This window comes from Perissodus microlepis, chromosome 3 (genome assembly GCF_051167445.1).
Source record: "Perissodus microlepis isolate ML-2025 ecotype Zambia chromosome 3, ASM5116744v1, whole genome shotgun sequence".
NCBI lineage: Eukaryota > Metazoa > Chordata > Actinopteri > Cichliformes > Cichlidae > Perissodus > Perissodus microlepis.
In genome coordinates this window covers 51273908-51299879 of record NC_140463.1, presented here as the reverse complement: position 1 = coordinate 51299879, position 25972 = coordinate 51273908, and the positions used below count along the sequence as shown (strand labels likewise).

General features: G+C 41.9%; 3 protein-coding genes and 1 pseudogene across 9 annotated transcripts in view; 2 read left to right on the top strand and 2 right to left on the bottom strand.

Annotated features, from left to right (window-relative positions):
* Positions 1-1873, top strand: part of LOC146391826 (protein NLRC3-like) — an 83343-nt gene extending 81470 nt beyond the window's left edge. The window contains exon 7 of the mRNA XM_084915870.1: positions 1663-1873. Coding sequence (XP_084771996.1) covers positions 1663-1858 — 196 coding nt within the window. The 3' untranslated portion in view covers positions 1859-1873. The remainder of the gene's footprint in view (positions 1-1662) is intronic.
* Positions 1874-5984: 4111 nt separating this feature from the next.
* LOC146391825 (sentrin-specific protease 2-like) lies at positions 5985-7858 on the top strand. The gene is made up of 6 exons (XM_084917437.1): positions 5985-6047; positions 6169-6257; positions 6933-7038; positions 7236-7341; positions 7490-7551; positions 7645-7858. The coding sequence occupies exons 1-6, from the start codon at positions 5991-5993 to the stop codon at positions 7735-7737; spliced, it is 513 nt and encodes a 170-aa protein (XP_084773563.1). The 5' UTR covers positions 5985-5990; the 3' UTR covers positions 7738-7858.
* Positions 7859-15013: 7155 nt separating this feature from the next.
* LOC146391823 (protein NLRC3-like) overlaps positions 15014-25972 on the bottom strand; it is a 62825-nt gene continuing 51866 nt past the window's right edge. For 6 of the 7 annotated variants that reach the window (XM_084915699.1, XM_084915732.1, XM_084915715.1 and 3 more), the window contains 2 exons: positions 19152-19198; positions 15014-15765 (listed from right to left, as the gene is read on the bottom strand). In XM_084915699.1, coding sequence (XP_084771825.1) covers positions 15221-15765; positions 19152-19198 — 592 coding nt within the window. In that variant the 3' untranslated portion in view covers positions 15014-15220. Of the gene's footprint in view, positions 15766-19151; positions 19199-21676; positions 21703-25972 lie in introns of all 7 variants that reach the window. The other variant, XM_084915747.1, reaches the window with a different exon arrangement.
* On the bottom strand, positions 22471-24811 carry LOC146391824 (uncharacterized; annotated as a pseudogene).

The window sequence follows — 25972 nt, the reverse complement described above, 5'->3', positions numbered from 1 at the left end:
GGTGTCGTAAACCCCCGCCTCTGTTCAAAGATGGTCGCTCACAGTGGACATAGATGGCTTCTTTCACTCCTCTTTCAAACCATCTGTCCTCTCTGTCCAAAATGTGAACATTGGCATCCTCGAAAGAGTGACCTTTATCCTTAAGATGCAGATGGACTGCTGAGCTGAGTCTTGTCCTGTGGAGGTGGCTCTTCTGTGTTGTGCCATGCGCTTGTGAAGTGGCTGTTTGGTCTCTCCAATGTAGAGGTCTGGGCATTCCTCGCTGCACTGTACAGCATACACCACATTGTTAAGTCTGTGTTTTGGCGTTTTGTCTTTCGGGTGAACCAGTTTTTGTCTGAGCGTGTTGCTGGGTCTGAAATGCACCGGGATGTCATGCTTGGAGAAAACTCTCCTAAGTTTTTCTGATACACCGGCTACATAGGGGATGACAATGTTGTTGCGTCTGTCCTTCTTATCCTCCCTCGCTGGTGTCTGGTCTTCTTTTCTGTGCCTCTTTGCTGACTTTGGACAGAGAGGACAGATGGTTTGAAAGAGGAGTGAAAGAAGCCATCTATGTCCACTGTGAGCGACCATCTTTGAACAGAGGCGGGGGTTTACGACACCAACTCTCTGCCATCTATAATCCAGTTTTGAGATCCCTTTCCAGACGCCTTAACGCCCACTCACATCCTGGGCCATCTGACCTCAGGAATTCGCATGATAAGGTGGGGCCAGGTTTCACAATGAACACACCCGAAACTCTGGCTGATTGGGACCCACACCCAGTTTCACACCTTGGCTCAGGCGATTAGAGGATCATCAGGGGGTCCTTTTGTCCCTCTGTGGGGGGAAACTCCCACTAGGTTTATATCTGGGACTCTCCACCATTTGACCTTAGAACTGAAGAAGCTTCTCGGATGAGAGGTGAAACGTCTTCAAGTAACTTAAAGAAGTCCAGACGCTTTTCTTTGCAAGCTCCTTTGACTACGATGACCTGGATGACTGAGAACCTTCACAGACACATTCTTTGTATATGAGGCCAAGGCTGTTCATCCTCTTCAGCTCTAGCGTAGACTCTGCCATTTTTCATGTTTCTTCTTACTGTGTGTCCGCTACTTTGAAACGCTTGGGCCGCTCTGCTCGCCACAATTTCAAACTGGTCATGTGACTGTACGGCCACATCTCATTGGTAAAAAAGTTACCGGAAACTCCACTGGCGGCATTTATCTAATGCGTTAAACTAATTTTTTTTTTTTAAAAGTAACGAGTCGAATTTTGCAAATGTAGCGGAGTAAAAGTACCGTTTCTTCTTCACAAATGTACTCAAGTAAAAGTAAAAAGTATCGTGCAAAAAAGGTACTTTAAAAGTACGTTTTTTTCAAAAACGTACTCAAGTAACTCGTTACTACCCACCTCTGGCTGACTGTTACCAAACGGAGCAGAAATCTCATCACTGGACAATAATGATGAATGAACTCAGAGCTGCTGATATCAGATCTGATTTCAGGGGAACTAAACACAGAAATGATTGGCTCATTTTAGCTTTCTGAGCCATTATCTGCTGGTGTGTCGCTAGTTGGCAGAAAATGATTTGTATTCCTTTTCAGAGCTTCAGTGTTTATTAGTCCAGATCCAGGTGACAGCAAGTCAAAATGATGTTACCTTTCATTCTTTATACAGATTGATGAACTGTGGTTTGTCAGAGATCAGCTGTGATTATCTGGCAGCAGCACTGAAGTCCAACCCCTCCCATCTGAGACAGCTGGACCTGAGAAACAACTACAAGCTGCAGGATTCAGGAGTGAAGCATCTGTGTGGTTTCCTGGAGAGTCCAGGATGTGGACTTGAAACTCTGAGGTCAGTCAGCATGTTTTAGTTGTGCTGAGATGAATATGATGTGAAAGTTGTCCTGACACTAAACTGCAGACATCAGGCTGATATTATACTGATCCACACTGAGGATCTTCATGGTAAAGTCTGTTTTCTTCTTCTCTGGTTTAGTCCATTGACTGTACCAGAACAATGTTCACATTTCAAACAGTGATACTCAACGTATGGCCCGCGGCCCACACGCGGCCTGCCCACCTTCCCTGATTCAGAGAGAGGGGACCCTGATTAACTGTGTAGTGTTCTTCCTCACAGTTCTAAGTATCAGACACAACAATGAATAATCCACAGCTGACTGTCTTTAGCAGGTCAAAGGTCACGGCACACAGCAGACAGTGGGAAATATTATAATTCTGATCATTTATCAGCACATATCCATATGTATAAAAACAAAGCTGACACTGTGAGACTTGATCAGAGGTGTGATCATCACAGCAGAGGCCTTTGTGTCAAAGTCACTGAGGATCAAACAGAAACACATGAAGCAGATTTTCCTGTTCTGGCTTTTTATAGCAGATAACCTTCAAAATATTCTGCAGTCGATCAAAAACTGAAGCAAACCATGAATCAACATGTGAACATGACCTGATGCTACTGAAGTGAAGCAAAGTTACAGAGGTTTGATTACAGACACAGCTGAGAGTTTGTAATCTGTCATCATTTTAAAAGGTTTAAATTTCTTCAGTATTGAACAGCAGAAATGAGGCTTTGTTTTCGGAGGCCGACAGCAGTGAACACAACAGCAGACTGGTGCGTAATAAGCAGTGAATAATGCAGAAAACAGATTTTTGAAGGTAAACTGTTCTTGAAGTACACTGAGAGAGAGAGAGCTGTGCAGGAAGTAAACGTCAAAGTCAGAGAGAATTCATGACGATGTTCATCAAACGTAAAGCGTAGTTTGGATCTTCTTTTGCTGCTGGTTCAGTCAGTTTTGGTTGGAGACAGATGAAACCTGCAGCTTCAGGATCTGTGAGCTGTCCACTTTCAGCCCCGACGGCGTGTCCGTGTACGTGCCGTCGAGTGAACGATCCACGCTCTGTGTTTCCATCTTTGTGTGTTTAGCTGCTCTCATTTACTGTTTTATCTGGTTGGTTGTTGTTGAAATACTTTTGGAAGCTTTAACCTGAGATTCTGGCAAAATACATTTATATTAAAAATTGATTCAGGATTGAATGAATCAACATCTTGATTCATTCATCAACATTTTGCACTCTTGGTGGCGCTGTCACTTGGTGTTCCCTCGCTCAGCTTATTTGCTTAGTAATTTAAATTAACAACTTTTACATACATTCTGTTTTCATAGTATAATCTTCACGTGCTTCATCCGAAGCACACTTTCTGTGTACTCACTACCTAATTTATAGCCAAAGTATTCACTCACTGTCTCTGTACTGTTTCGCTAGCTTAGCTTAGCTCGTAGCTGACTCGTTAGCACCATGGCTACTTCACCTGTCCCTCCTGCACTTTCTTGCTCATTGTGTCAGATGTTTAGTTACTCCTCGGCCTCCTTTAGCAGTAATGATATCTGTAACAAATGTAGCATATTTGCAGCTCTGGAGGCCAGGATTACTGAATTGGAGACTCGGCTTCGCACCCTTCATTCACCCGTAGCTAGCCAGGCCCCTGTAGCTGGTGCAGCCGAAGATAGCGTAGGCCCCGCTAGCTGTTCCCCGGCAGACCCCAAGCAGCTGGGGAAAGAGGGCGGCTGGGTGACGGTGAGGAGGAAGCATAGTCCTAAACAGAAGCCCCAGGTACACCACCAACCCGTTCATGTGTCTAACCGTTTTTCCCCACTCGGCGACACACCCGCCGGGGGTCAAACTCTGGCAATTGGTGATTCTGTTCTCAGACATGTGAAGCTAGAGACACCGGCAACCATAGTCAATTGTCTTCCAGGGGCCAGAGCAGGCGACATTGAAGGAAATTTAAAACTGCTGGCTAAGGGTAAACGTAAATTCAGTAAAATCATAATTCACGTCGGCAGTAATGACACCCGGTTACGCCAATCGGAGGTCACTAAAATCAATATTGAATCGATGTGCAACTTTGCCAAAACAATGTCGGACTCTGTAGTTTTCTCTGGTCCCCTCCCCAATCAGACCAGGAGTGACACGTTTAGCCGCATGTTCTCCTTAAATTGCTGGCTGTCTGAGTGGTGTCCCAGAAACGATGTGGGCTTCATAGATAATTGGCAAACCTTCTGGAGGAAACCTGGCCTTGTTAGGAGAGACGGCATCCATCCCACTTTGGATGGAGCAGCTCTCATTTCTAGAAATATGGACAAATTTATTAAACCCCCCAAAATATGACTATCCAGAGTTGGGACCAGGAAGCAGAGTTGCAGTCTTACACGCCTCTCTGCAGCTTCTCTCCTCCTGCTACCCCCCCAAAAACCCATCTCCATAGTGACTGTGTCAGCTTCCAAAAGACAAAAAACAAACTAAAAACCAGCAACAAACAACTTAAACATAAACAATTACAAAGAAAGAACAGTACAGTATCCACATCTGAACCAAAGAGTAAAACAGTGAAATGTGGATTATTAAATATTAGGTCTCTCTCCTCCAAGTCTCTGTTAGTACATGACTTAATAATTGATCAACAAATCGATTTACTCTGCCTTACAGAAACCTGGTTGCAGCAGGATGATTATGTTAGTTTAAATGAATCAACACCCCCGAGTCATTCTAACTACCAGAAACCTTGAAGCACAGGCCGAGGGGGCGGTGTGGCAGCAATTTTTCACACCAGCCTATTAATTAATGAAAGACCAAGACAGGTTAATTCATTTGAAAGCCTGATGCTTAACATTGTCCACCCCAGCTGTGAAACTCAGAAACCAGTCTTACTTGTTATCATCTATCATCCACCTGGGCCTTACACACAGTTTCTGTCTGATTTCTCAGACTTTTTATCTGATTTAGTTCTGAGCTCAGATAAAATAATTATTGTGGGTGATTTTAACATCCATGTAGATGCTAAAAATGACAGCCTCAACATGGCATTTAATCTGTTATTAGACTCAATTGGTTTAACTCAAAATGTAAAAGAACCCACCCACCACTTTAATCACACTCTAGATCTTGTTTTAACATATGGCATAGAAAATGAACATTTAACAGTGCTTCCTGAAAACCCTCTCCTGTCTGATCATTTCCTGATAACATTTACATTTACAATAATTGATTACACAGCGGTGGAGAGTAGACTTTATCACAGTAGATGTCTTTCTGAAAGCGCTGTAACTAAGTTTAAGAATATAATCCACCCACTGTTATCATCTTCAATGCCCTGTACCAACACAGAGCAGAGCAGCTATCTGAACGCTACCCCAACAGAGGTCGATTATCTTGTTAATAATTTTACCTCCTCACTGCGTACGAGTCTGGATACTGTAGCTCCTGTGAAAACTAAGGTCTCAAATCAGAAGTACCTGACTCCGTGGTATAATTCTCAAACACGTACCCTAAAGCAGATGACTCGTAATCTGGAGAGGAAATGGCGTGTCACAAATTTAGAGGATCATCATTTAGCCTGGAGAAATAGTTTGCTGCTTTAAAAGAAAGCCCTCCGCAAAGCCAGAACATCTTACTATTCATCACTGATTGAAGAAAATAAGAACAACCCCAGGTTTCTCTTCAACACTGTAGCCAGCCTGACAGTCAGAGCTCTTTTGAGCCAACCATCCCTTTAACGTTAACCAGTAATGACTTCATGAACTTCTTCACAAATAAAATTTTTATCATTAGAGTACGTCACTGTTAAACAGGCTTAAGAAAGCATTAAACGTTATTCTGCAGATGGTACAAGGATCGCATTGAAAATGATTGAAAATGAACTCCATGTCCAAAAACAATCCTTAGAAAGACCTTTATTAGTCTTGGAGGAAGTAATGTGCAAAACCACTTATAAAAAATATAAGATAGTCCTGCTTCTTGCACAGGTTAAAGAAATGAGGGGTGAAACATGGCTGTCGCAGAGTACTTTATAAGTGGATGATATATAATATATCATAAATTGCTTTAATAAAAAAGGACTCTAAACAACATGTTATTGCATTTCTTTTTTTTATGTCTGAAGTGAATATTTTTATTGTTTTGTTTCAATTTAAGATCAAACCCATGGAGCATGAAGTCATTCTGGGAATTGTAAATGAACATCATCACTGGACATTAGTGGTAAAAAAATAATTGCATTTACAATATTCATCAAATCAGTTTTATAAGACAAATGCATGGCATGCAGATAATCTTAAGTCTTGAATTATTACATGTAATTCTCCACATAATTTTACTGTAGGTCATTTACCCACAAGAAAAGAAGTCACTGTATCTTGATCCACTCGGAGAAACTAAACAAGGTATCCAAAATTGTTTGGAATCAACAAGGTAAGGATAAATGTTGAAATTTATTTTGACCCTTTATTAAACTCTTTGTTGCTGTTGTTATTTTTGTGTTTATTATGACAATTATAAGTATGATGTCAATCCAAAAAATTTTTAAAAAACAATTGGTACTCACAATTAAAAAACTAGCAGCAACAGGTTTAAATTTTTGTGTTGGCCTTCTGATATTGTGGTGTTATGGGTTAATTTTGCCTTTAAAGAGAAGTCTCCCCATGTTTCAATGTTTATTTGAGGACCTGATGTCTGTATGAGATGATGTTTTTACATTAGAAAATACAGCACGGGGAGAATAATGTTTAGTAGTTGCATAAAGTGTTGCGGAGGTTTAGCACTAAAACATCAGACAAATGTCTAAAATAATTTCACATAGGTTATACATGTGTGAATTTCATCTTTGCTCCTCCTCCACATCTCTTCAAAGTGTACTGTGTAAGTGATTGATTTCTATATCATGGGCGGAAACGGGGAAAAAAGCACAAGTAATTGTCCACGGAAATGCGTTGTAGACTTTTAAAAAGTAATGATTTTAACAAAACAGTGTGGTCAGTGTTCTTAACTTGATGTTCAACAGACACTTAAGCTCTCCATACTGTTCACCTTTTTGTGTCACCAAAATTTTAAAACATGTTATTTGTTTTTATTGTACTTGTCTTTCAGGGCATTCATGCGAAAAAAAGGATGCAAAGTCTCAAGATGGACTTGTGACACAGTCAAACACCCAAAACAAGTGGACGCTACCTCATGTGGAGTCTTTGCATTGAAAGTACAAGTCTTAACCGTAATACATACATATATACGAGAATATTGGAAATGTTGTGTTGTAATAAATGTTAATGACAGGAAAAGGAATACAAGATAATTACACAATAAAAGAAAGAAATTGATTCACAGAAAACAAATTACTATAAAATAACATTTACGATATTAGCCTATTTAGTCATCTTAGAATCTCTTTTTCAGTTTGCTGAAAAGATCTTGCGAAAAGAGTCAATAGACTTTCCGTCTACAAAAAAGGCCATAAGCACACACAGGCTGCAAATTGCCACCACTCTTCTCCTAGAGACAGGCAACTCATTTTCCACCATTCAACGTTCTCAGATCATGAATATTTTCATCATGATGGCTGTAGAAACAAACCATATAGTTGTTTGAATGAAGTAATAAGTGCAGTAGGTAGTATACTCTATGTGCTATTTTTTCACTTTTTAAAACAGATGACTTGACAAACATCTGTCATTTCTGCGGGGAAGAAGAGCATGAAACTGACAACAAATGGGTAATGACATCAAGAAAGACTGCTAAATGTTATGATCAATTCCCATAAATGAAATTTTAACATTGGGATTTGTAATTATGTATTTTTTTACAGATTCAGTGTGAGATGTGTTTGCGGTGGTTCCACCAGCTCTGCGTGAAAAGCCCACCACCAGAAGATGTGTTTATTTGTTTTGCTTGTACATAATTGACACTAAAGGTCCACAGCTAGTGTTCTTATGGCACACATTGTTGAGAACACATATCTACATATATAGATGTAGATGTTAAATTAAGAAGTCTAAAAAAACCAAATGGTCTCCAAAGTTACTGTAGTTATTAGTTACACTGTGATTTATTTTGCAAATAAACTCTTTCGTGATACCAACGCCAAGGTGCATTATTGATGGGGGGGGCACATTTTGGCAGCCGATGCCACACAGCCTGATAAAATCTGTATCCCTCAATAACTTTTGCTGTGAATAAGACATCGTCTCCAAAGTTACTGTACTTATTGGTTATACTGTGACTTATTTGGCAAATATACCCTTTGTGATAGCAAAGACAATATGGATTACAGATAGGGGGGGCACACATTTTGGCAGCCAATGGCACACAGCCTGATAAAATCTGTATCCCTCCATAACTTTTGCTGTGAAGAAGAAATCGTCTCCAAAGTTACTGTACTTATTGGTTATACTGAGATTGATTTTGCAAATAAACTCATTTGTGATAGCTTCGCTACAAAGTGTAAACTGAGTGTAAATTCACTGGAGAGCGACGTGTTTCCATGATCGCATCTGGTTTTACAGTATTATAGTATCAAAGTCTTTTTCTAGACAAAGTATTCCCAGCAGGTTATTTCAGTGTACAGTTTAAGGTAAATTGTCTTCCACACGGCACATTACAATGTCACGAAACTAATATTAAATTCATCGAGTCTGCTGTTTTCCACCTTTTACTCTTTATTGCGTCGACTGCAGATCAGTGACAAGTAGCGTACACAACGGAGCTGGGCAAGTGGCTCCTCCTACTTTGCGCGCTCCCGTGAATGGGGAAACAATTTTTGATGGGGGTAACTACTTTGGCACAACACCGGAACACTTTTCCTCTCCTTTTTCCTCCCCCTTACCCTCCCTAACCCTAACCCTGCCCTAACCCTAACCCTTTGAATTAATGCAGGCTATACACCACAAAAACATCATTGATAAAGCTATTTTGACCGAAATCCCCCCTACGGGAATGAGGAGACAGATATTAAAACTCACAGCATTTATCAGACCCTCCTCCCCCACGGAGGAACTTGGGGAGGCAGTGGCTAGAAATACACAGACATGGTTGCAAAATAGCCTTTCTATACTGCAGGAACACTACACTAAGATTATGGCACATCACAGTCACATAACATGGGGTGATACAGCTTTTCAGGTCACGGCAAACTGGATGACAAAGCGTTACAAAGCCAGGTTAGCCGAAGGTATGATGGAGGCAGTCAGATCTCTACTCACTGAAAACTTGGAGGGCTCACACATCTCTGCTCCCTCGCATCTGTAGAATCCTTTGACGAAGAGACGACAGATGAATTAAATCTAGAAAGCGAGGAGGAATTTCCACCTCTGAGTGAAATAAACAGACTAAAACAGACATCGTTATACCCTGAAGTTCAGATTACAAAAAACCCTACCACTCAGGACTCACAATTTACCCCTTTGATAGATGACCCCGCGCCAATACCACAGTTTAATAAGGTCAGAGATGACTTACCAAGCCGGGTTATTTCTCCTATCGTCCCTGGAAACAGCGAACAGGTGACCGGGTCTGCTCGGGATCCACAGCGGACAGGTGTAAGGTCCTCCTCACCATCGTGCCCCCCTCGTGCTCCTCTTTGTCCCTCCTTGACCTCCCACCCCGTGTTGAGACAGGGGGAGGGGGAGAGACCAAGGGGTAGGTAAAGTTAGGCCTCCGATCCCTCAGATAGATGATGATTTTGTTCCCTCTAGAACAAACTGGAGAAAACCTACAGATACAGCAAATAGGAGCGAGATACAAATTAGACCTGAGGCACAGAGAGGACAGCAGACTATGACTAAGAGTCATTCATTTCACCAGACGAAAAACTGTAACTCTAATGTGTCAGTGTTCCAGGTTAGTCCGGAGATACAAGCCTGTAATGACGGGCCCCAAAACACCAATCAGACCCATTCTTCTGCTGCCAGAGCTCTGACTGACGGTGCAGGGGCGCCCCCTGGGGGAATGGAGGTTGGGATTAAAGCTCGAAAGGAGAAAGGAGGGCAAGTGGCCAGGCAAAGCTGGTGGGGAATAAAACCAACAACATGATGATGAAAAGGTCTGAAGACCACAGTGTGGCCGAACACCAAAGTGTGGAGACCTCATCTGACCCCAAAAATAGCCACCTTGCCGCACCTCTAGTTAGATCCACCTCCCCTCAGGGGCTCGCTCCTGATACGGTAGAGAACGAGAGAGAGAGAGACAAAAAGGTATAGAAAAATAACAGACGCTAAATGGGTGTCGTCCTAGTTATCATACAGCCAGAAAGGGCAGAAAAATTGCGGATTGGGCATTCTGTGGTAATAAGCCAATTTGGTTTTTGCGTGACTCTAATTTAAACCGTATACCGGCCTACAATAATGACAATATTCAAATCAACAGCTATCCGGGGGCTTCTTTCTATCATTTTCTCCAGGTATTGGAGAAGATGCCTGTTAATCCACACACCAAATTTGTAGCTTTGTCAGTGGGTATAAACAATACGGATCAGGACGCAGTTTCAAACAGTTAAGAATGCTATACAAAAATGCAAAATCTGTCTTCCCAAATGCTGATGTAGTTTTCCCATCACAATTTTTCATCTTTCCTCCCAAAAGAAGAACAAAGAAATCTGACTCTCATCAATAACTTCGCTGCAAAACGGTTTTTGGTCCTGAACCCGCTTTCCGGGGACCATTTTAAAACGACTGGGGACAATATTCACTGGACACAAGATACAGCGAAATGTATATTTGCAAATTGGTGTGACCAGTTATGGCTAAAATTCTAAACCAAAATGCCTTAAAACCTTAAAGCTACAGCGGTCAGCATACAGAATAAGAATTCTAATTTATGTTGATTAAAGCAGAATGTATTGTGAACAACAGGATAAGAGGAAGCAAGGTTTAAATTATTACTTCTTAAAAAAAGGATAGTACCTTTTTTGATCCACACGAGGGAGCCAGAACTCAAATTTTGGAGAAGACCGCACTTACCAGTAGCCATGTAGTGCGATCTATCATCTGCAAAAGGTGTTCTCCAATGTATGAGGGAGAAGCGGGCAAGACTCTTGCAGACAGATTAAAACAATATCTGTATAGCACTGGGTAAGGCAGATTTAAAACTCCCTTGGTCCAACATTTTCAAACACATCCACCGAATTTTCTGGGCATCCTGGGATTGCAATCCTGTGCAGCGTGGATGGAGGGACAGAGGAGGAGAAATGAGGACCTGTGGATCGAAAGATTGAACACCAGAACTCCTTATGGGCTAAATTTTAGATAGTACTAATGTCATATTGATATTAATATGTTATCTCTTGTCTATTGTGTGATAATAAAGTTATTGATACTGCAGGATTTGTGAAAGGAGTGTTTAAGTTACTTTGTATTTATTCTAGTCTTGCTGAATGGAAGCCTCTGTGGGGCCTCTTATGTAAATAATTTGGTAGTGATCTTTTTCAGTTGGTCTTCTTTTCTCCCACAAAAAAACAAAACAAAAAAAACATTAATTAAACCTACCTTGGTATTCTTTCCTTGACCATAATATTCCCTTTAATGACAGGGATCTTGGTCTGGAGAGTGAGAGCTCCAAGTGAAGTTGGATTTTCTTTTTTGTGTGTGGGAAAATGGAATTAAAAAAAAAAAGACGATTAGACCACTGTAAATAATAATTTGATCACTATTGAAATATATTCGGAATAGAGATTCTATTATATTAGTGTACATATTCTGTAGGATCTGTTTTATTCACAGGTTGTCCCCTGTGAATGGGTTTGTATGCTTATTAATTTCACTGTATATAGGAGCACTGAAAACCTACTAATTACTTTATGAAGGTGAGTGCGTGTGAATGCTAAGTTAGAAAAATATAGATCCTTTTTCCTCTTTAGTTAAGAGGGAATGAAAATTTATTAGAATGTCTATTTCTTTAAAAATACAACTCAATAAAAAGCTAATAAAAAGAACCGCTAAGAGGACTTAGGGAGAATAAAGTCTTAAGGTACAGGGGATACAGGATTATAAATGGGTGGAGAATTAAGGACCTCTGTATGCCAGTGCACCAGAATCACAACTGTGAAACAACAACAACTCAAATTCTTAATACCTAACCCTATGAAAACTTTATTGAAACCATTAAAACACGACATTTTGATTCATGACCCTTTTAATCACTTCATAATTTACACTCAAAACAAAACAACAGTCATTAAATTCACAAACTTTATTAAAACCCTTAAAAACAAAATATAGCTTAAATACACAAACCCAAAAAGCATAAATGGTAAATGGCCTGCATTTGTATAGCGCTTTTCTAGTCCTTAAGGACCCCAAAGCGCTTTACACTACATTCAGTCATTCACCCATTCACACACACATTCACACACTGGCGATAGCAAGCTACATTGTAGCCACAGCTGCCCTGGGGCGCACTGACAGAGGCGAGGCTGCCAGACACAGGCGCCACCGGGCCCTCTGACCACCACCAGTAGGCAAACATGGGGTTAGTATCTTGCCCAAGGACATTTGGAATGCAGCCAGGAGGCAGCCTAGGATCAAACCACCGACCTTCTGATTAGTGGCTGACCTGCTCTGCCACCTGAGCTACAGCCATCCCATAAAAACATAATTGGTGAAAAACATACTCATCCAAGTTTAAAATTATAAATACATTTCTCTGCAAACCTAAAAAAAATCATAAAACCGTATATACATCACTTCAAAAAATATAGTTCTTTAAAAATTCACATAATATACAAAATAAAAATACATTTCATACAATTTTATTACAAAGGTTAAAAAACACATTCTTTTTAGTCTAAAGTCATCATGGACATTTTAAAACACACTGCCTAACCTAAACTTAAACTACCGAACACCAAACCAAGCCCATAAAAGGCTGCACAGCAGAAAGGAGCTCATTTGGGAGCTGACCGTTGAAGAAACAACATCTCTCTCTCTGTCTCTCTCTGTGTATTCCCAGCTTGACATTCATTGTGCCCCAGCTTGAGGAAGACCTATCTTGGGTCGAAACGTCGCAGAAGTGGGCACATTAATTCATTGATTTTCACTTATTAAAAATTAAAAAAGTTTATTAATTTCATTTATTAATTTTGTTTAAAAACACAAATTGAATTGTTTTTTTCTTATTTTTTTTCTCTCGCCTTTGTTTGTGATTGTAAATTCAAATAAACATATTTTACATATCTAACTGAAATAAATATCACATTAAAACAATTATTAAATAAAGATAACATAGGCGACATCAAAACACAAGACACAAAATTTAAATATGGGGTCCCGGATGGACTCGGAGGGCTGGATGGTGGTGCGTCACAGGAGAGGGCAGCTGCCTCCCCGTAGACGTGTCCAGCAGGGGACAAGTGGCAGGGGCAGAGGGATGGACAGGGCACCGTCTGGACCCTTCAGGGACCGGACTCAATCCCACATCCCTAATCCTTCCTGCCATCAGCGCCAGCCCGTCCACTCCAGGGCATGCACTCCGAACGTGCGGGAAGCCAGCAGGATGCACAGTAGTAGGTCCTTAAGGGCGACATATTTACCGTGCGCGGGCGGGTCCTGGAGGAGGGCCATCGCATGGCAGGTGGCTAGTGGGTCAAGCAATGCCACCACATAATGAGACTTCGTGTCGTCAGCAAAGATGCCGCGGAGAGCAAATTGAGCCTTCACGTGGACGAACCATGACGAGGGGTTGTAGAGCCAGAAGTCTGGCAACTGGAGCGCACAGCAGGAGGCAGAGGGCCGGTGGTCGCTGGCGTCTCCAGGGCGATCTCCATGGTTTCGCCGTATGTTCAAAGTAGGGTCACCAATATGGACACACAACACAGGAGCTCTAGTTTTCCACTCCAACTTTATTCACCTCCATACATCAGTTGAGCATATCGCGCCCAAACACAAAAGAACCTCCAAGCTTGGGTGTGAGTGGAGCCCTCTAGTGGGTCGCCACATTACCTTCAATTCAGTTTTATTCATATAGCACCAAATCACAAATACAATCAGCTCAAGGTGCTTTATATTTATACCGTATGTTGTAAGGTAAAGACTATACAATAATACAGTAACTCATAATTAAATACAGAGAGGTGTATAAACACATAGTGAGTGAAAAAGAAATCATGGGAATCCCCCAGCAGCCTACACCTTTTTCAGCATAACTAAGGGAGGATTCAGGGTCACCTAATCCAGCCCTAACTATATGTTTTAGCAAAAAGGAAAGTTTTAAGCCAAATCTTAAAAGTAGAGATCGTGTCTGTCTCCTGAATCCAAACTGGAAGCTGGTTCCACAGAAGAGGTGCCTGAAATTGAAGGCTCTGCCTCCCATTCTACTTTTAAATACTCTAGCAAAAACAACTAAGCCTGCAATACGAGAGTGAAATGTTATAAGGGGTTGATATGGTATTATAAGGTCATTAAGATAAGATGGGGCCTTGATTATTTAAGACCTTGTATATGAAGATCGGGATATTGAATTCAATTCTGGATTTAACAGGGAGCCAATGAAGGGAAGCCAATACAGGAGAAATCTGCTCTCTCTTTCTAGTCCCTGTCAGTACTCTTGCTGCAGCATTTTGGAACAACTGAAGGCTAACTATTTCTAAGTCACTGTGAAAACTCTGATCAAAGTTAAAGTCTTGATTTGACTAACTACATGAAAACTACAGGCTCACACTTACATCAAAGTACAGTTAGAGCTTAATGCATTCGACTGAGTTTTCCTGATGTGCACATCTTACGGTGTACTTTCTACAACCTGTAACAAACATTTCAACGAATTTGACTTGAAATCTGACATTTCAAATATATTGGATTCATTTGAAATATTCTAATATTATAAGATGATGAAAGGAAAAAAAGTCCTAAAATGTCCTGAAAATCAAAGTTGATATTCACTGCAGTGATATCTACATGTTAACTTTTTTTGCTCCCAATTTTTCCCCTTTTACACAGAAAAACAGAGAGACTGAAAACATCTGGAACATCTGCAATTTGACTCAAATCACACCTATTTTGTAAGGTCACAAGTCAACCACTTTGATTTAGTATTACTATATAATGAATACCATACTGTAGAAATCAATCATCATATATATGTATGTATTATTGTTTAGAAGTGATCTTAATGAGCTTCAGGTAAAACACAACATACTGATATTTACTGTGAAGTTTTGAGTGGAAAAATAAAAACAACATGTGGATCCTGGTATAATGGGACTTTCCATCTTTAAAGGACTGAAGAGGAAGAAGTTTACAAGGAATCATTTAGAACAGTTTAAAACATCAACTGATTGAATCCATGAATCTGAAAATGTGTTTCTGAGTGAAAGAGACAGAAATGTACAGACTGAACTATCTGTTCAACAGTCAGAGTGTTTCTCTAACAGGAGGACACTCTTTACACTCAAATCAGCACAGACACAGTGACGAACCAGAACTAAACCAAAACCCAGGATAAAGTGGTTCAGTGAATGTGGTGTTGAAGGTGTGGAGGTGGATCAGAGTGTCAGAGGAGACTCTGTAGAAGGACAGAGTGCCAGCAGGACAGTCCACATACACTGCTACTCTGTTAGAGTCAGAGGAGGAAGAGGAGGAGGAGGAGGAGTTGGTGAATGATTTTGCTAGATTATTGTGACAGACACGAAGAGGACCATTACTAGAGCAGCACAGACTCCAGGAATGATCATTCCATCCAAACACACCGCCATCACCTTCACCTTTCCTTTGGATTCTTCTATAATTCACTGATATATCAACTTTTCCTCTCCATTCGACCTCCCAGTAACAGCGACCAGTCATACCATTTCTACACAGCAGCTGAGGATACGCATCGAATCTGTCTGGATGGTCAGGATATGATTGAACCTCCTCCACACGTGCCACCTTCCTGTTGTTGTCAGACAGTTTGAGCGTTGTGTGTACTGTGTTTGTGTCGATTGTGAGTTGAAAGGAATCTGATGGAGTGAACAAACACAATCCAGCTGCAGTTATTGATCCATCATCTGTTCATTGATTGACACTTTGATGATGACTCCTGACATCAGAGATGTGACTGGCTGAGTCCCAATTAAGAGACCGCACACTTGAAGTACGCACACTAAGTACGAGAAGAAGAGATCACGATTCTGTAAAACATGATTTTTGGGCTTCATTTCTGTACTGAACAGTCATTTCAAGATTAGTTAGTAAATAACAATTAGCTCATGTTGTTCATGAGACTAAAGTCATCTCACTTTGGTAATGTAAATATAATATGGCCAATATTATATGTATTGTCAGAGTATTATGACATATATATATATATTACAGGATACATAACAACAGTGAGCTTGAACTCTGGGTCAATTATTTATTTCGTTTTCGTTTAATATGTTGGCATTACATTACATTTGGCTCAATGCTTACATATATGTGTAAAAACAAAATACACGAGCTGTAAATACTGTTTCTGATAGAATGAAGAGTAGACTGATATATTAAATATTCCTTTATTGGGTGAGAAAATCAGACCATGTCATAACTGCTTTAAGTCATACAGAATAGATACAGGCTGACGTCTGCTAAATGGGTCAAACTGGGCAGAAAGTATACAAACACATAACATCCTTATAGAATATGATGTGACACTATAGATCAACTTACCTCAGAATATATAAAGCATATAAACAATTACAGCAATGTGATGCAACAAACACAGCAGTGCTACTAATCCAAAATACTCAAAGCTTCGTAGAACTGAAACAAACATTTATTTTTAGCTCCATTCTGCTGCTGATACATACTTTAGTTTTCTGAATATTAAACTTGTTGCTGCCTTTCATAGTGTGTAACTTGAAGGCCCTGAGTACTTTCTCCCACACTGAAAACACTGGGATGATAAAAATATTTGAACATTACCCAATAAGACTGATTCAGGACAGACAATTAGTTATTTTAAACTTTTCTAGCAGTCCTTCACAAACAGGGAACAGTCTGTCTATTCTCTCCATCTGTCAGCTGCTGCTGGCTCTTCCTCCTCCTCTTCCTCACACACTGCTGAGTAGGGATGGGTACCGGTATTATGGCACCGGTTCTGACATAAACGGTAGTAACCAGACCGAAAAGCAGCGCACATTTTGGTGCTTTATTTCGGTGCTTTTTTTTCCTGAGATGTCATACACTTTGGATTCCAGCCAATCATTTTACCTTTGCAAGCATAGTAGGCGGGCCCAGGTACGTATGTTCTTTTAGAGCAGAGCTACAGATTAAAACCGCCCAAGGTGAAGCAGTCAAAAGTCTGGCTGTACTTCACAGCAAAAGATGCAAACTCAGCAGCCTGCAACAAGTGCTTTAAGGTGATACTGTGCAAAGGAGGTAACACCTCGAATCTGATGAAACACCTGGCGACGCATAGCGTTTTTTTAAAAAGCCGAGAAATGCACCGTATTTGATAGCTTGCTGCGAGACCTCACATCAAGCACATCTACTGCGGGTTTGGTGCCTGTTATCGGTCCCGGAGTTAGCAACATCCCCCAAAAACCCAAAGAGGAGAGTCCTGGCCCCTAGCCCTGCCAGTGTAGCAAAAATGATGATGGCAGCAGCAGCCGTTCTTCTCTGGGTCAGTAGCTTAATGTTGTTCGTGTGTAATTTACGTTGAGTAGGCTAACCATGTTATTAAATTAATGCACTTAAGGTGAACTAGCAAACACCGTCATAGTTACATGCGGCTGTCTTCTTGTTTGATGGCAGATACTCCCTTCACCCTGGCCAAAAAAGCTAAAATGACCAAAGAAAAAGTGGGAAACAGCTAAACATGAGAGGTTTTTGGACAAAGTTGGTGTTTTTTCCCCACATTGATTAAGCACTGCTTCCAGCCAAGAGTGATACCATAAATCCCCTATAACTGCAGAAAAGGCTAACATTGTTGTCTTTTTACAAAAAAAAAGCTAAACATGAGAGGTTTTTGGACAAAGTTTGTGTTTTTTCCATTGTTTAAGCACTGCTTCCAACCAAGAGTGATACCATATATGCCCTATAGCTGCAGAAAAGGCTAACATTGTTATCTTTGTACAAAAAACAGATAAACATGAGAGGTTTTTGGACAAAGTTTGTGTTCTTCATTCTTTAAGCACCGGTTTGAGCACCGTTTAAGCACCAGCACCGTTTCAAAAGTACCGGTTTGATACTGGTATCGGATAAAACCTAAACGATACCCATCCCTACTGCTGAATTTGTCCTGGTGGATCATCAGGGGTGCAAAGCCTCACAGATGATGTGCAGCAGTGGGTCCCTCAGTCTGTCCTCACTCTGGACACTTGCAGTTGTCACACATGGAAATCAAATGTGTGATAAGCTGCAGGATTCAAACACAAGTGTAACTTATAAATACATGTTCATACTTTTATTCCACAATCAGAGAGAAAGAAACAGAGAGGGAGTGCAGGACAGACAGGTGACAGTCTCAGGTGTACACACTGCTACACAACAGCACAAGAGAAGGAGGATTTAGTGTTTGTGTTATTACGAGTGCTAAACAAGAAGAGTTCCCAGATGGTACAGTGGATACATGTGTGACTCCTGTGATTAAAGCATCTTTCTTTCAGCCTAACGAGTGAACCGTCAGCTCGTTCAAACACACGTTAAAGTCCGTTTGGCTCGACACCACCAAACAGAGGAAGCAATATAACATAGCTAACATTAACAGTGCAGTGAATCCTGCTTGTGCCGTGATATTCAGGACTGCAAACCGAGCAGCATCACTGACTTTCAGCTTGTTGTGTTTGTGGATATATGACTGACTTTAATTATCCACAAAATCATCACATTCTCTGCAAGATTGAGGTCGACTACTGAACGGTGTATATTTTAAAGTAAAGGATTTAAAACCAAGTTACTACAAGCATCACTAATGTCACATAACTTTGCCGACATGTGGCCAACAGTGATGTTTTAATGTTCTTTATTATTAAACATTCGCACATAAATAAGTGACATCATATTCAGTACTTACTTTTGACAGTTCGCTCTTCGGCCGCTCCCTTCTGCCGTCTGCCGTATTTTGCAGCAAAATTATCCACATCCACCGCCGCGCTATGAATTGTGGGATATTTGGGACCACGAAGCGTGCACTGGACCACGCTTGATATTTGGGGAAATCGACGGCGATTTGGGGTATGCGTTTGAAGTACAATTCGAATTGGGACAGCCGTCGATGCGTGGCGGTGACGTAATCGCACTCAAAATGCGTACTTCAAGCGTGCGGTCTCTTAATTGGGACACAGCCACTGAGTGATGTGACAGTTTGAAGATGGTTGAATGTGTGCTGCTTTGTTTTCATGAATCACATTAAAAACACACTTACACTTCCTCAGACCTGGTCTTAACCATCGGACTCCAGCAGGCTCCAACCTGAAAGGTGGAGGGAGGTCAGACCAGCACAGTCTCTTTCAGCATGCACACATGGACATTACATGGCTCTCATACACACACTGTTACACACTGATAAAGGAACAGTCCAACACTTTCACAAATACACTTCAATCCATACGTGGATCAAACCGCTGATGATTTGGACTGATGCAGCTTTTTATACATAAGCTATCGGGTATGGCCCGGCTAGCCAGAGTCTCTCAATTAAGTATTTATGCACCACAGGGTGAGGGTGGTGGGGCAAGTGAAGTAATAAACCAAAAATCACCTCTAACTAATCAAGAAGTACAAAATAAGGAACTAAAACTATATAAACAGAAGTTGATAACGAATCACTTAAGAAACCATCTTCAAGAAATGATAAACTTCATCAGGGCATGAATTTACGTTTAAGTAGTTTATTTATTTATTTATTTAATATGACACTTTAGGTAAGATATTGTACATGTATATGTATGAAGTATATCATAAATAGCAACGGGTTGTGAAATATGTGACCTTCATATGATTGTTGGATTTTTCTCTGTATGTATTATTGTAGGGTGTAACGTACAATATAAAGCGATGTGGCACTATATAAATAAAATTGAATTGAATTGTAGAAAAAAGGAAGGGCAGACACTACTCAAAGCCCTTTAATGTGAGCAGCAACAAGCTTGAGATCTTCTTCCAGTTTGTGTGATAGGAAATCCCATCCCTTTTGCTGTTGTCTGCTGGGGGCAGCATATATACAGGGTGGGCCATTTATATGGATACACTGTAATAACATGGGAATGGTTGGTGATATTAAAGTCCTGTTTGTGGCACATTGGTATATGTGAGGGGGCAAACTCCTCAAGATGGGTCGTGACCATGGTGGCCATTTAGAATATTTGAAATTGCTACATGATGATGTGTTTCCCTCTTTATGCACTGAAGCTGGCACGTTCCCTGAGTTTTTCCAGCAAGATGGTGCACCACCACATTATGGGTGCCAGGTCCGAGCATTCCTAGATGAACAGTTTCCTGGAAAGTGGATCGGTCGTCGTGGGCCAGTTGAATGGCCCCCAAGGTCTCCCGATCTGACCCCCTTAGACTTTTATCTTTGGGATCATCTGAAGGCAATTGTCTATGGTGTGAAGATATGAGATGTGCAGCACCTGAAACTACGGATACTGGATGCCTGTGCTGGCATTTCTCCTGCGGTGTTGCTATCAGTGTGTGAAGAGGGTTGCATTGACAATCCAACACAATGGGCAGCACATTGAACACATTTTATAAGTGGTCAGAAACTTGTAAATAACTCATGAAAGAATAAAGTTACGTTGAAACCAAGCACACTATTGTTTTTCTTGTGACATTACCAATAAGTTTGATGTGTCATATGGCCCTCTTCCTATTGAAAAAACAAAAGTTGTATCCAAGATGGCCGACTTCTAAATGGCCACCATGGTCACCACCCATCTTAAGGAGTTTGCCCCCTCACATATACTAATGTGCCACAAACAGGACTTTAATATCACCAACCATTCCCATGTTATTACGGTGTATCCATATAAATGGCCCACCCTGTACATACATAGAGCATATACATAGCATCCAGAGATGACAGCAGGATCAAGATCAGGGCCCTCCTCCTGTAAAAAGTGATTATTGGTGGATAAAAGGTATGATAAAAGATGATTAAAAGGTAATTGATCAACAAATTGATGTAGTCTGCCTTACAGAAATCTGGTTGCAGCAGGATGATTATGTTAGTTTAAATAAATCTACACTACCGAGTCATTCCAACTATGAGAAACTATGAGAAACCTCGAACAGGCCAAGAGGGCGGTGTGGCAGCAATTTTCCACACCAACCTATCAATCAACCAAAGACCCAGACAGACTTTCAATTCATTTGAAACCCTGATTCTTAGCCTTGTCCAACCTAGCTGTAAAACTCAAAAACCAGCCTTATTCATTATCATCTATCGTCCACCTGGACCTTACAGAGTTTCTGTCTGATTTCTCAGACTTTTTATCTGATTTAGTGCTCATCTGAGATAAATTAATTATTGTGGGTGATGTTGGTGCTTCAAATGACATCCTCAACACAGCAGTTAATCTGTTAATAGACTTAATTGGCTTCTCTTAAAATGTAAAAGAAGCCACCCCCCACTTTAATCACAATAGTAGATGAGGGGTGGGCAAACTTTTGGCTCAAGGGCCACACTGAAGTTTAAAATTTACAAAACGGACCAGGCCAGCACCAGATGCATACATATCAAACAAAAACATTAATACTGACATTCACTTTTAGTGGTAACAGTGTTGTTGATCACCCTTTTTTGTCAGTGCGTCGAAATCTGTTGTTAGATTTGTTGTGGCAATTCTCAGAACAGATCTGAGGTGTTCATCACTCAAATGGGATCTGTGGGATGCTTTGTTGTTGCTCATCATGCTGAAAGTCTGTTCACATACATACGTAGAGCCAAACACTACCAGCATCCTCTGTGACATCTTCTGGATCTTTGGAAATTTGGCTGTGTTTAATGATGCATAAAACTCATCCAGTTTAAGAGAGGTGAACTTCTTTAAGACAGTGTCACATTGCAGATCAATCAGTTCCAACTGCAACTCCTGTGGCGCTGTTTCAGAGTCTTGTGTGAAGGGACATGACACCAGCTGAAGTGAATTCAATTTTCCCCAAATCAGAGAACTGACGGCAGAATTCCGCATGGAGGTCATCCAGTGATTTCCTGTATTTTTTCACATGTTGAGGGGCCTCTTTCAGCATAGCCAGTGTGGGGAAATGAGCGAATGACTTATGTGACATTTGTTTTGAGAATAAAACCAGCTTGATTTTAAGAGCGTTGACGTTAGTGTACATTTCATGCACAAACAGGTTTTTGCCTTGCAGCTTCACATTCAGCTAATTCATGTGTGCCAGTATGTCCACAGCAACAGCTAAATCACAAAGCCAATCTGTGTCACTCAGCTCAGGAAAATCACCATCTTTCTCAAGTAGTTCCAAAAATGAGACAATCTCCTTTCTGTGCTCCCACACTCGTTGACATGATTTCCCCAAACCTAACCAGCAGATATTGGAGTGGTAAAGCAAGTCCTGGTGATCAGCGTCAATTTCGTCAATAAACGTAATAAACTGACGATGCTGAAGTCCCCTTGCTCTCATACAGTTAATGCATTTTACAACAGGCTTCACTACGTGATCAAGGTGCAATACAGATTTCTTTTGAGCAACCCGAGTTTTTTTCCAGTCAGATTTGGCGGCTATCCATCTGTGGTGAGTTTGGCGAGTGTACTCCAAGGTAGCTTGTGCCTCTTGATGGCCTCCGACATGCTGTGATACAAGTCCTCTCCCCATGTTTTCCCCTTTAGGCATTCCATGGCCAAAAACTCCTCCATTATCTCAAAATTGTCATTATTCCCTCTGAAAAAATTTAAAAGCTGAGCGGTGTCCTTTATGTCATTACTTTCATCCAATGCCAAGGAATATAATGTAAATGACTCCACATTTGTGTTTAGCATGCTAGTTAAGTCTCCGTCGATTAGCTCAACATGGCAAGTCACTGTCCTGCAAGAAGGCGAACACACCTGCAAGCCATTCTGCTGCTTGAGCTGGGAGCGGGGGCGGCGACGGAGGAGCCACGTGAGGAGATAGAGGTCCCTGTGCCAGGGGAGCCTGCTTGATTGGATCTGGCGTGCGAGTCGTGCGCCAAGCTTGAGATTGGTGCGCTCGCCAGACCGGCCTCACCCCCACCAGAGACCGGTGCACGCCGGACATCTGCCCAGCCACCTGTGAGCTGGGGCTCACGACTGTGCCGGCCACGGCAAATCTACCTGTCACGTGGCCGACCTCCGGAAGAGCTTCACCGGTGCCGCTTAATTCGCAGGGAGCCACCTGAACTCACATCTCCCCGTCGCTTGACCAGGGCCTCTCCCGCTCGCAGTGGTAGAGTAGGCTCGGCCAGATGGCTCCCGGCCTCAGCCGGGCGATGGGGGTATGTGGGCGTGGAAGCTGCAGCTCTGTGTGTCTGAATGAAGAGATGCTAAAAAGCATGAATGTGTCATCAGGTCTGCCATGGTCATTACTTAATTAGAGTAACTTCACACTGCATGCCCTGCCCCGACTTCATGGCTTGAGACATGGATGAGAGACACCAATCTTCGGCGGGCTGGAATAAAAAGCCCAACGAGCCGGAGGTGGCCTGCAGGCTCTTGATCTTGTTTTAACATATGTCATAGAAACTGAACATTTATCAATCAATCAATCCAAGCTTTATTCGCCACATGCAGGTTGCCCTGCAGTGAAATGGGACCCCCCCCCCCCGACCTTACACACACAACACAGACATGGGGATACAAGTCGGAGATCAGTAGCGTTACAGAAAGAAAACACTGAAATGTACATTACAATGGGAAAGTACAAGAGGAAAAAAAGAGACCTCTGCTCAGCTCATGCTGTGCTCCCATGGTAGGACAGCATGGGAACAGGAAACAAAAAAACTCCTCTGCACAAAAAGCACATAAATGTCCACAACACAACATTATGAAGGACATAACAAGCCACAGGTTGGGTGAGGGGTGAGGAGTAATCCAAAGCAAACACAGCAGCCGCCCTGCCCAGCGCTACCATTCCAGCGCGGGCTCAGACCCGCCGTGTTCCTCCGCAGGGAGCAAGCATCGAAGGCATTTGGAAAAGGAGGGGGGATGAGTGTGTGCATATCAGTGTGTGTGTATGTGTGTGCGTGTCCAGAGTTCAGCTGAGACAGTGTCCTTCGCCCTGCCAGGCTAAGTAAACAGTCTTCCAGCCAACCCAGGTGGCCTTGCATGGAATGGGAAGGAACAGACTCAACACAGTCGTTATCAGGGAGTTTTTGTTCAGCTCCAGCCTTGAGCCCTCAGCTGGCACCGAAGGGGTAGCCGCATTATGATGGTGATTTTTCTTTTACAAACAACTCATGACAATTTCAAGCTGTTTTTAACAGTCCGACACTGGTCTCTCAATCTCCCGTTGGATAGCTGCGAGTTTCTCCATGATGTTATTAAACTTCAATTCCGTGGTCTTGTCACTCTTTTGCTCACAGAGCAGATTCTGAGACCTCACGACCGCAGCCAACTGATCCGCGATGTAATCCAGCTTCCGCCCAGAGGTGTTGTTCTGAGTGGATTCTTCCCTGATCTAATCCAATATACGCTCAGAGGTGTTATTCTGAGTATTCACTGCAGCCGTAAGCGCCTCCAAGCTCTTAACCATGCTGCATTCAGTGAGCCCTTTCTGAGAAGCTGCACCTCGTCGCATCGTTTCAATCCCAGCTGGCAGCCTTGTGGGGGTTTGAACAGCCGGTTCCGCTTTCTTAATTCTCCAATAAGCCAGGGCCAAGCCAGCTCCGATCAGCAAGAACCCTGTTATCATGGTTCCGAATAGGTAGATATCTTCAGCGTCCTCGATCGACAGTCCCGCCAGGCACACGATCCTCCATTTCTGCCACCCGTCCATCGTGTATTGGGCAGGGAAAGTCCCTCCAGGGCACTCGGGCTCTCCCGAGCCCAGACTTCTCGTTGAGAAAAGGGTGTCAATAGCATTCAGAGACCAGTTGATCAAATCCATAATTCTCTTTTAGGTTTTTAGACACAGACTGTGAGAGAGTGTTCCAGGGAAGTGAAAAAAAAAAAAGCACGAGACAAGACAAGGACATAAGAAGCTAAGCAGGGAAGATAAGGGAGAGGAGAGGAGAAAAGTGCGACCGCCTTCGCTGAGAGCCAAACTAGATGTAGAGGTGTTTCTGATCATTTCCTGATAACATTTAAATTTACAATAATTGATTACACAGCAGTGGGGAGTAGATTTCATCAAAGTAGATGTCTTTCTGAAAGTGCTGTAACTAGAATTTAATCCACCCATTGTTATCATGTTCAATGCTCTTTACCAACACAGAGCAGAGCAGCTACCTCAACGCTACTCCAACTGAGGTCGATCATCTTGTTAATAACTTTGCCTCCTCACTAGTGGTGCAACGGATCAAAAATCTCACGGGTTCGGATCGGATCAATTTTCGGATCAGCAAAAATAGAAAAAGACAAAAATTCGACTCGCCGTTTACTTATTTAAGTATTTTTTGCCTATTAAAAAACATTCAACTGAAGACTCATTCCACGCACTTATATAAAAACAAATTAAGGTGCAATATGGACATTATGGACCATGCTGGGCATCCTCTGCATCCTCTGCACACGGCCATAAACAACCAGAGGAGTCTGTTCAGTGACAGGTTGCTTCTCCCAAAGTCAAGGACCAGCAGACATAAAAAGTCCTTTGTCCCACACGCCATCAAACTGTTTAACTCCTCGCTGGAGGGGAGAGGGAGGAGAAACGGGAACAAGGGAGGGGGGAACAAGTAGCTGTAGTGCCTTTTCACTGTGCAATAATTTTTGTTAATATCCAACGGTGTAATAGACTCACAATACTTGAAATGTGCCATTCCCTTGTATTCTTATTCCTATTTATTCTATTTATCCCTTTTGTATTTTCTGTATTTATATATGTGCATATATGGTATATTTCTGCTCACATTCTGCACCTTCTGTCGGTGCTGTGTTACTGGAAACTGAATTTCTCGGAGGAACCCACCCGAGGGATATATAAAGTTTCATCTAATCTAATGTAATCTATAGGGCAGTGCAGGGCTTTGTATCTACCACTCCGCTGTGATATAACGAGCAGTCACGGTCACGTGGCTTTCCGTTGCCCTGGAGGTCCACCCATTTGTAG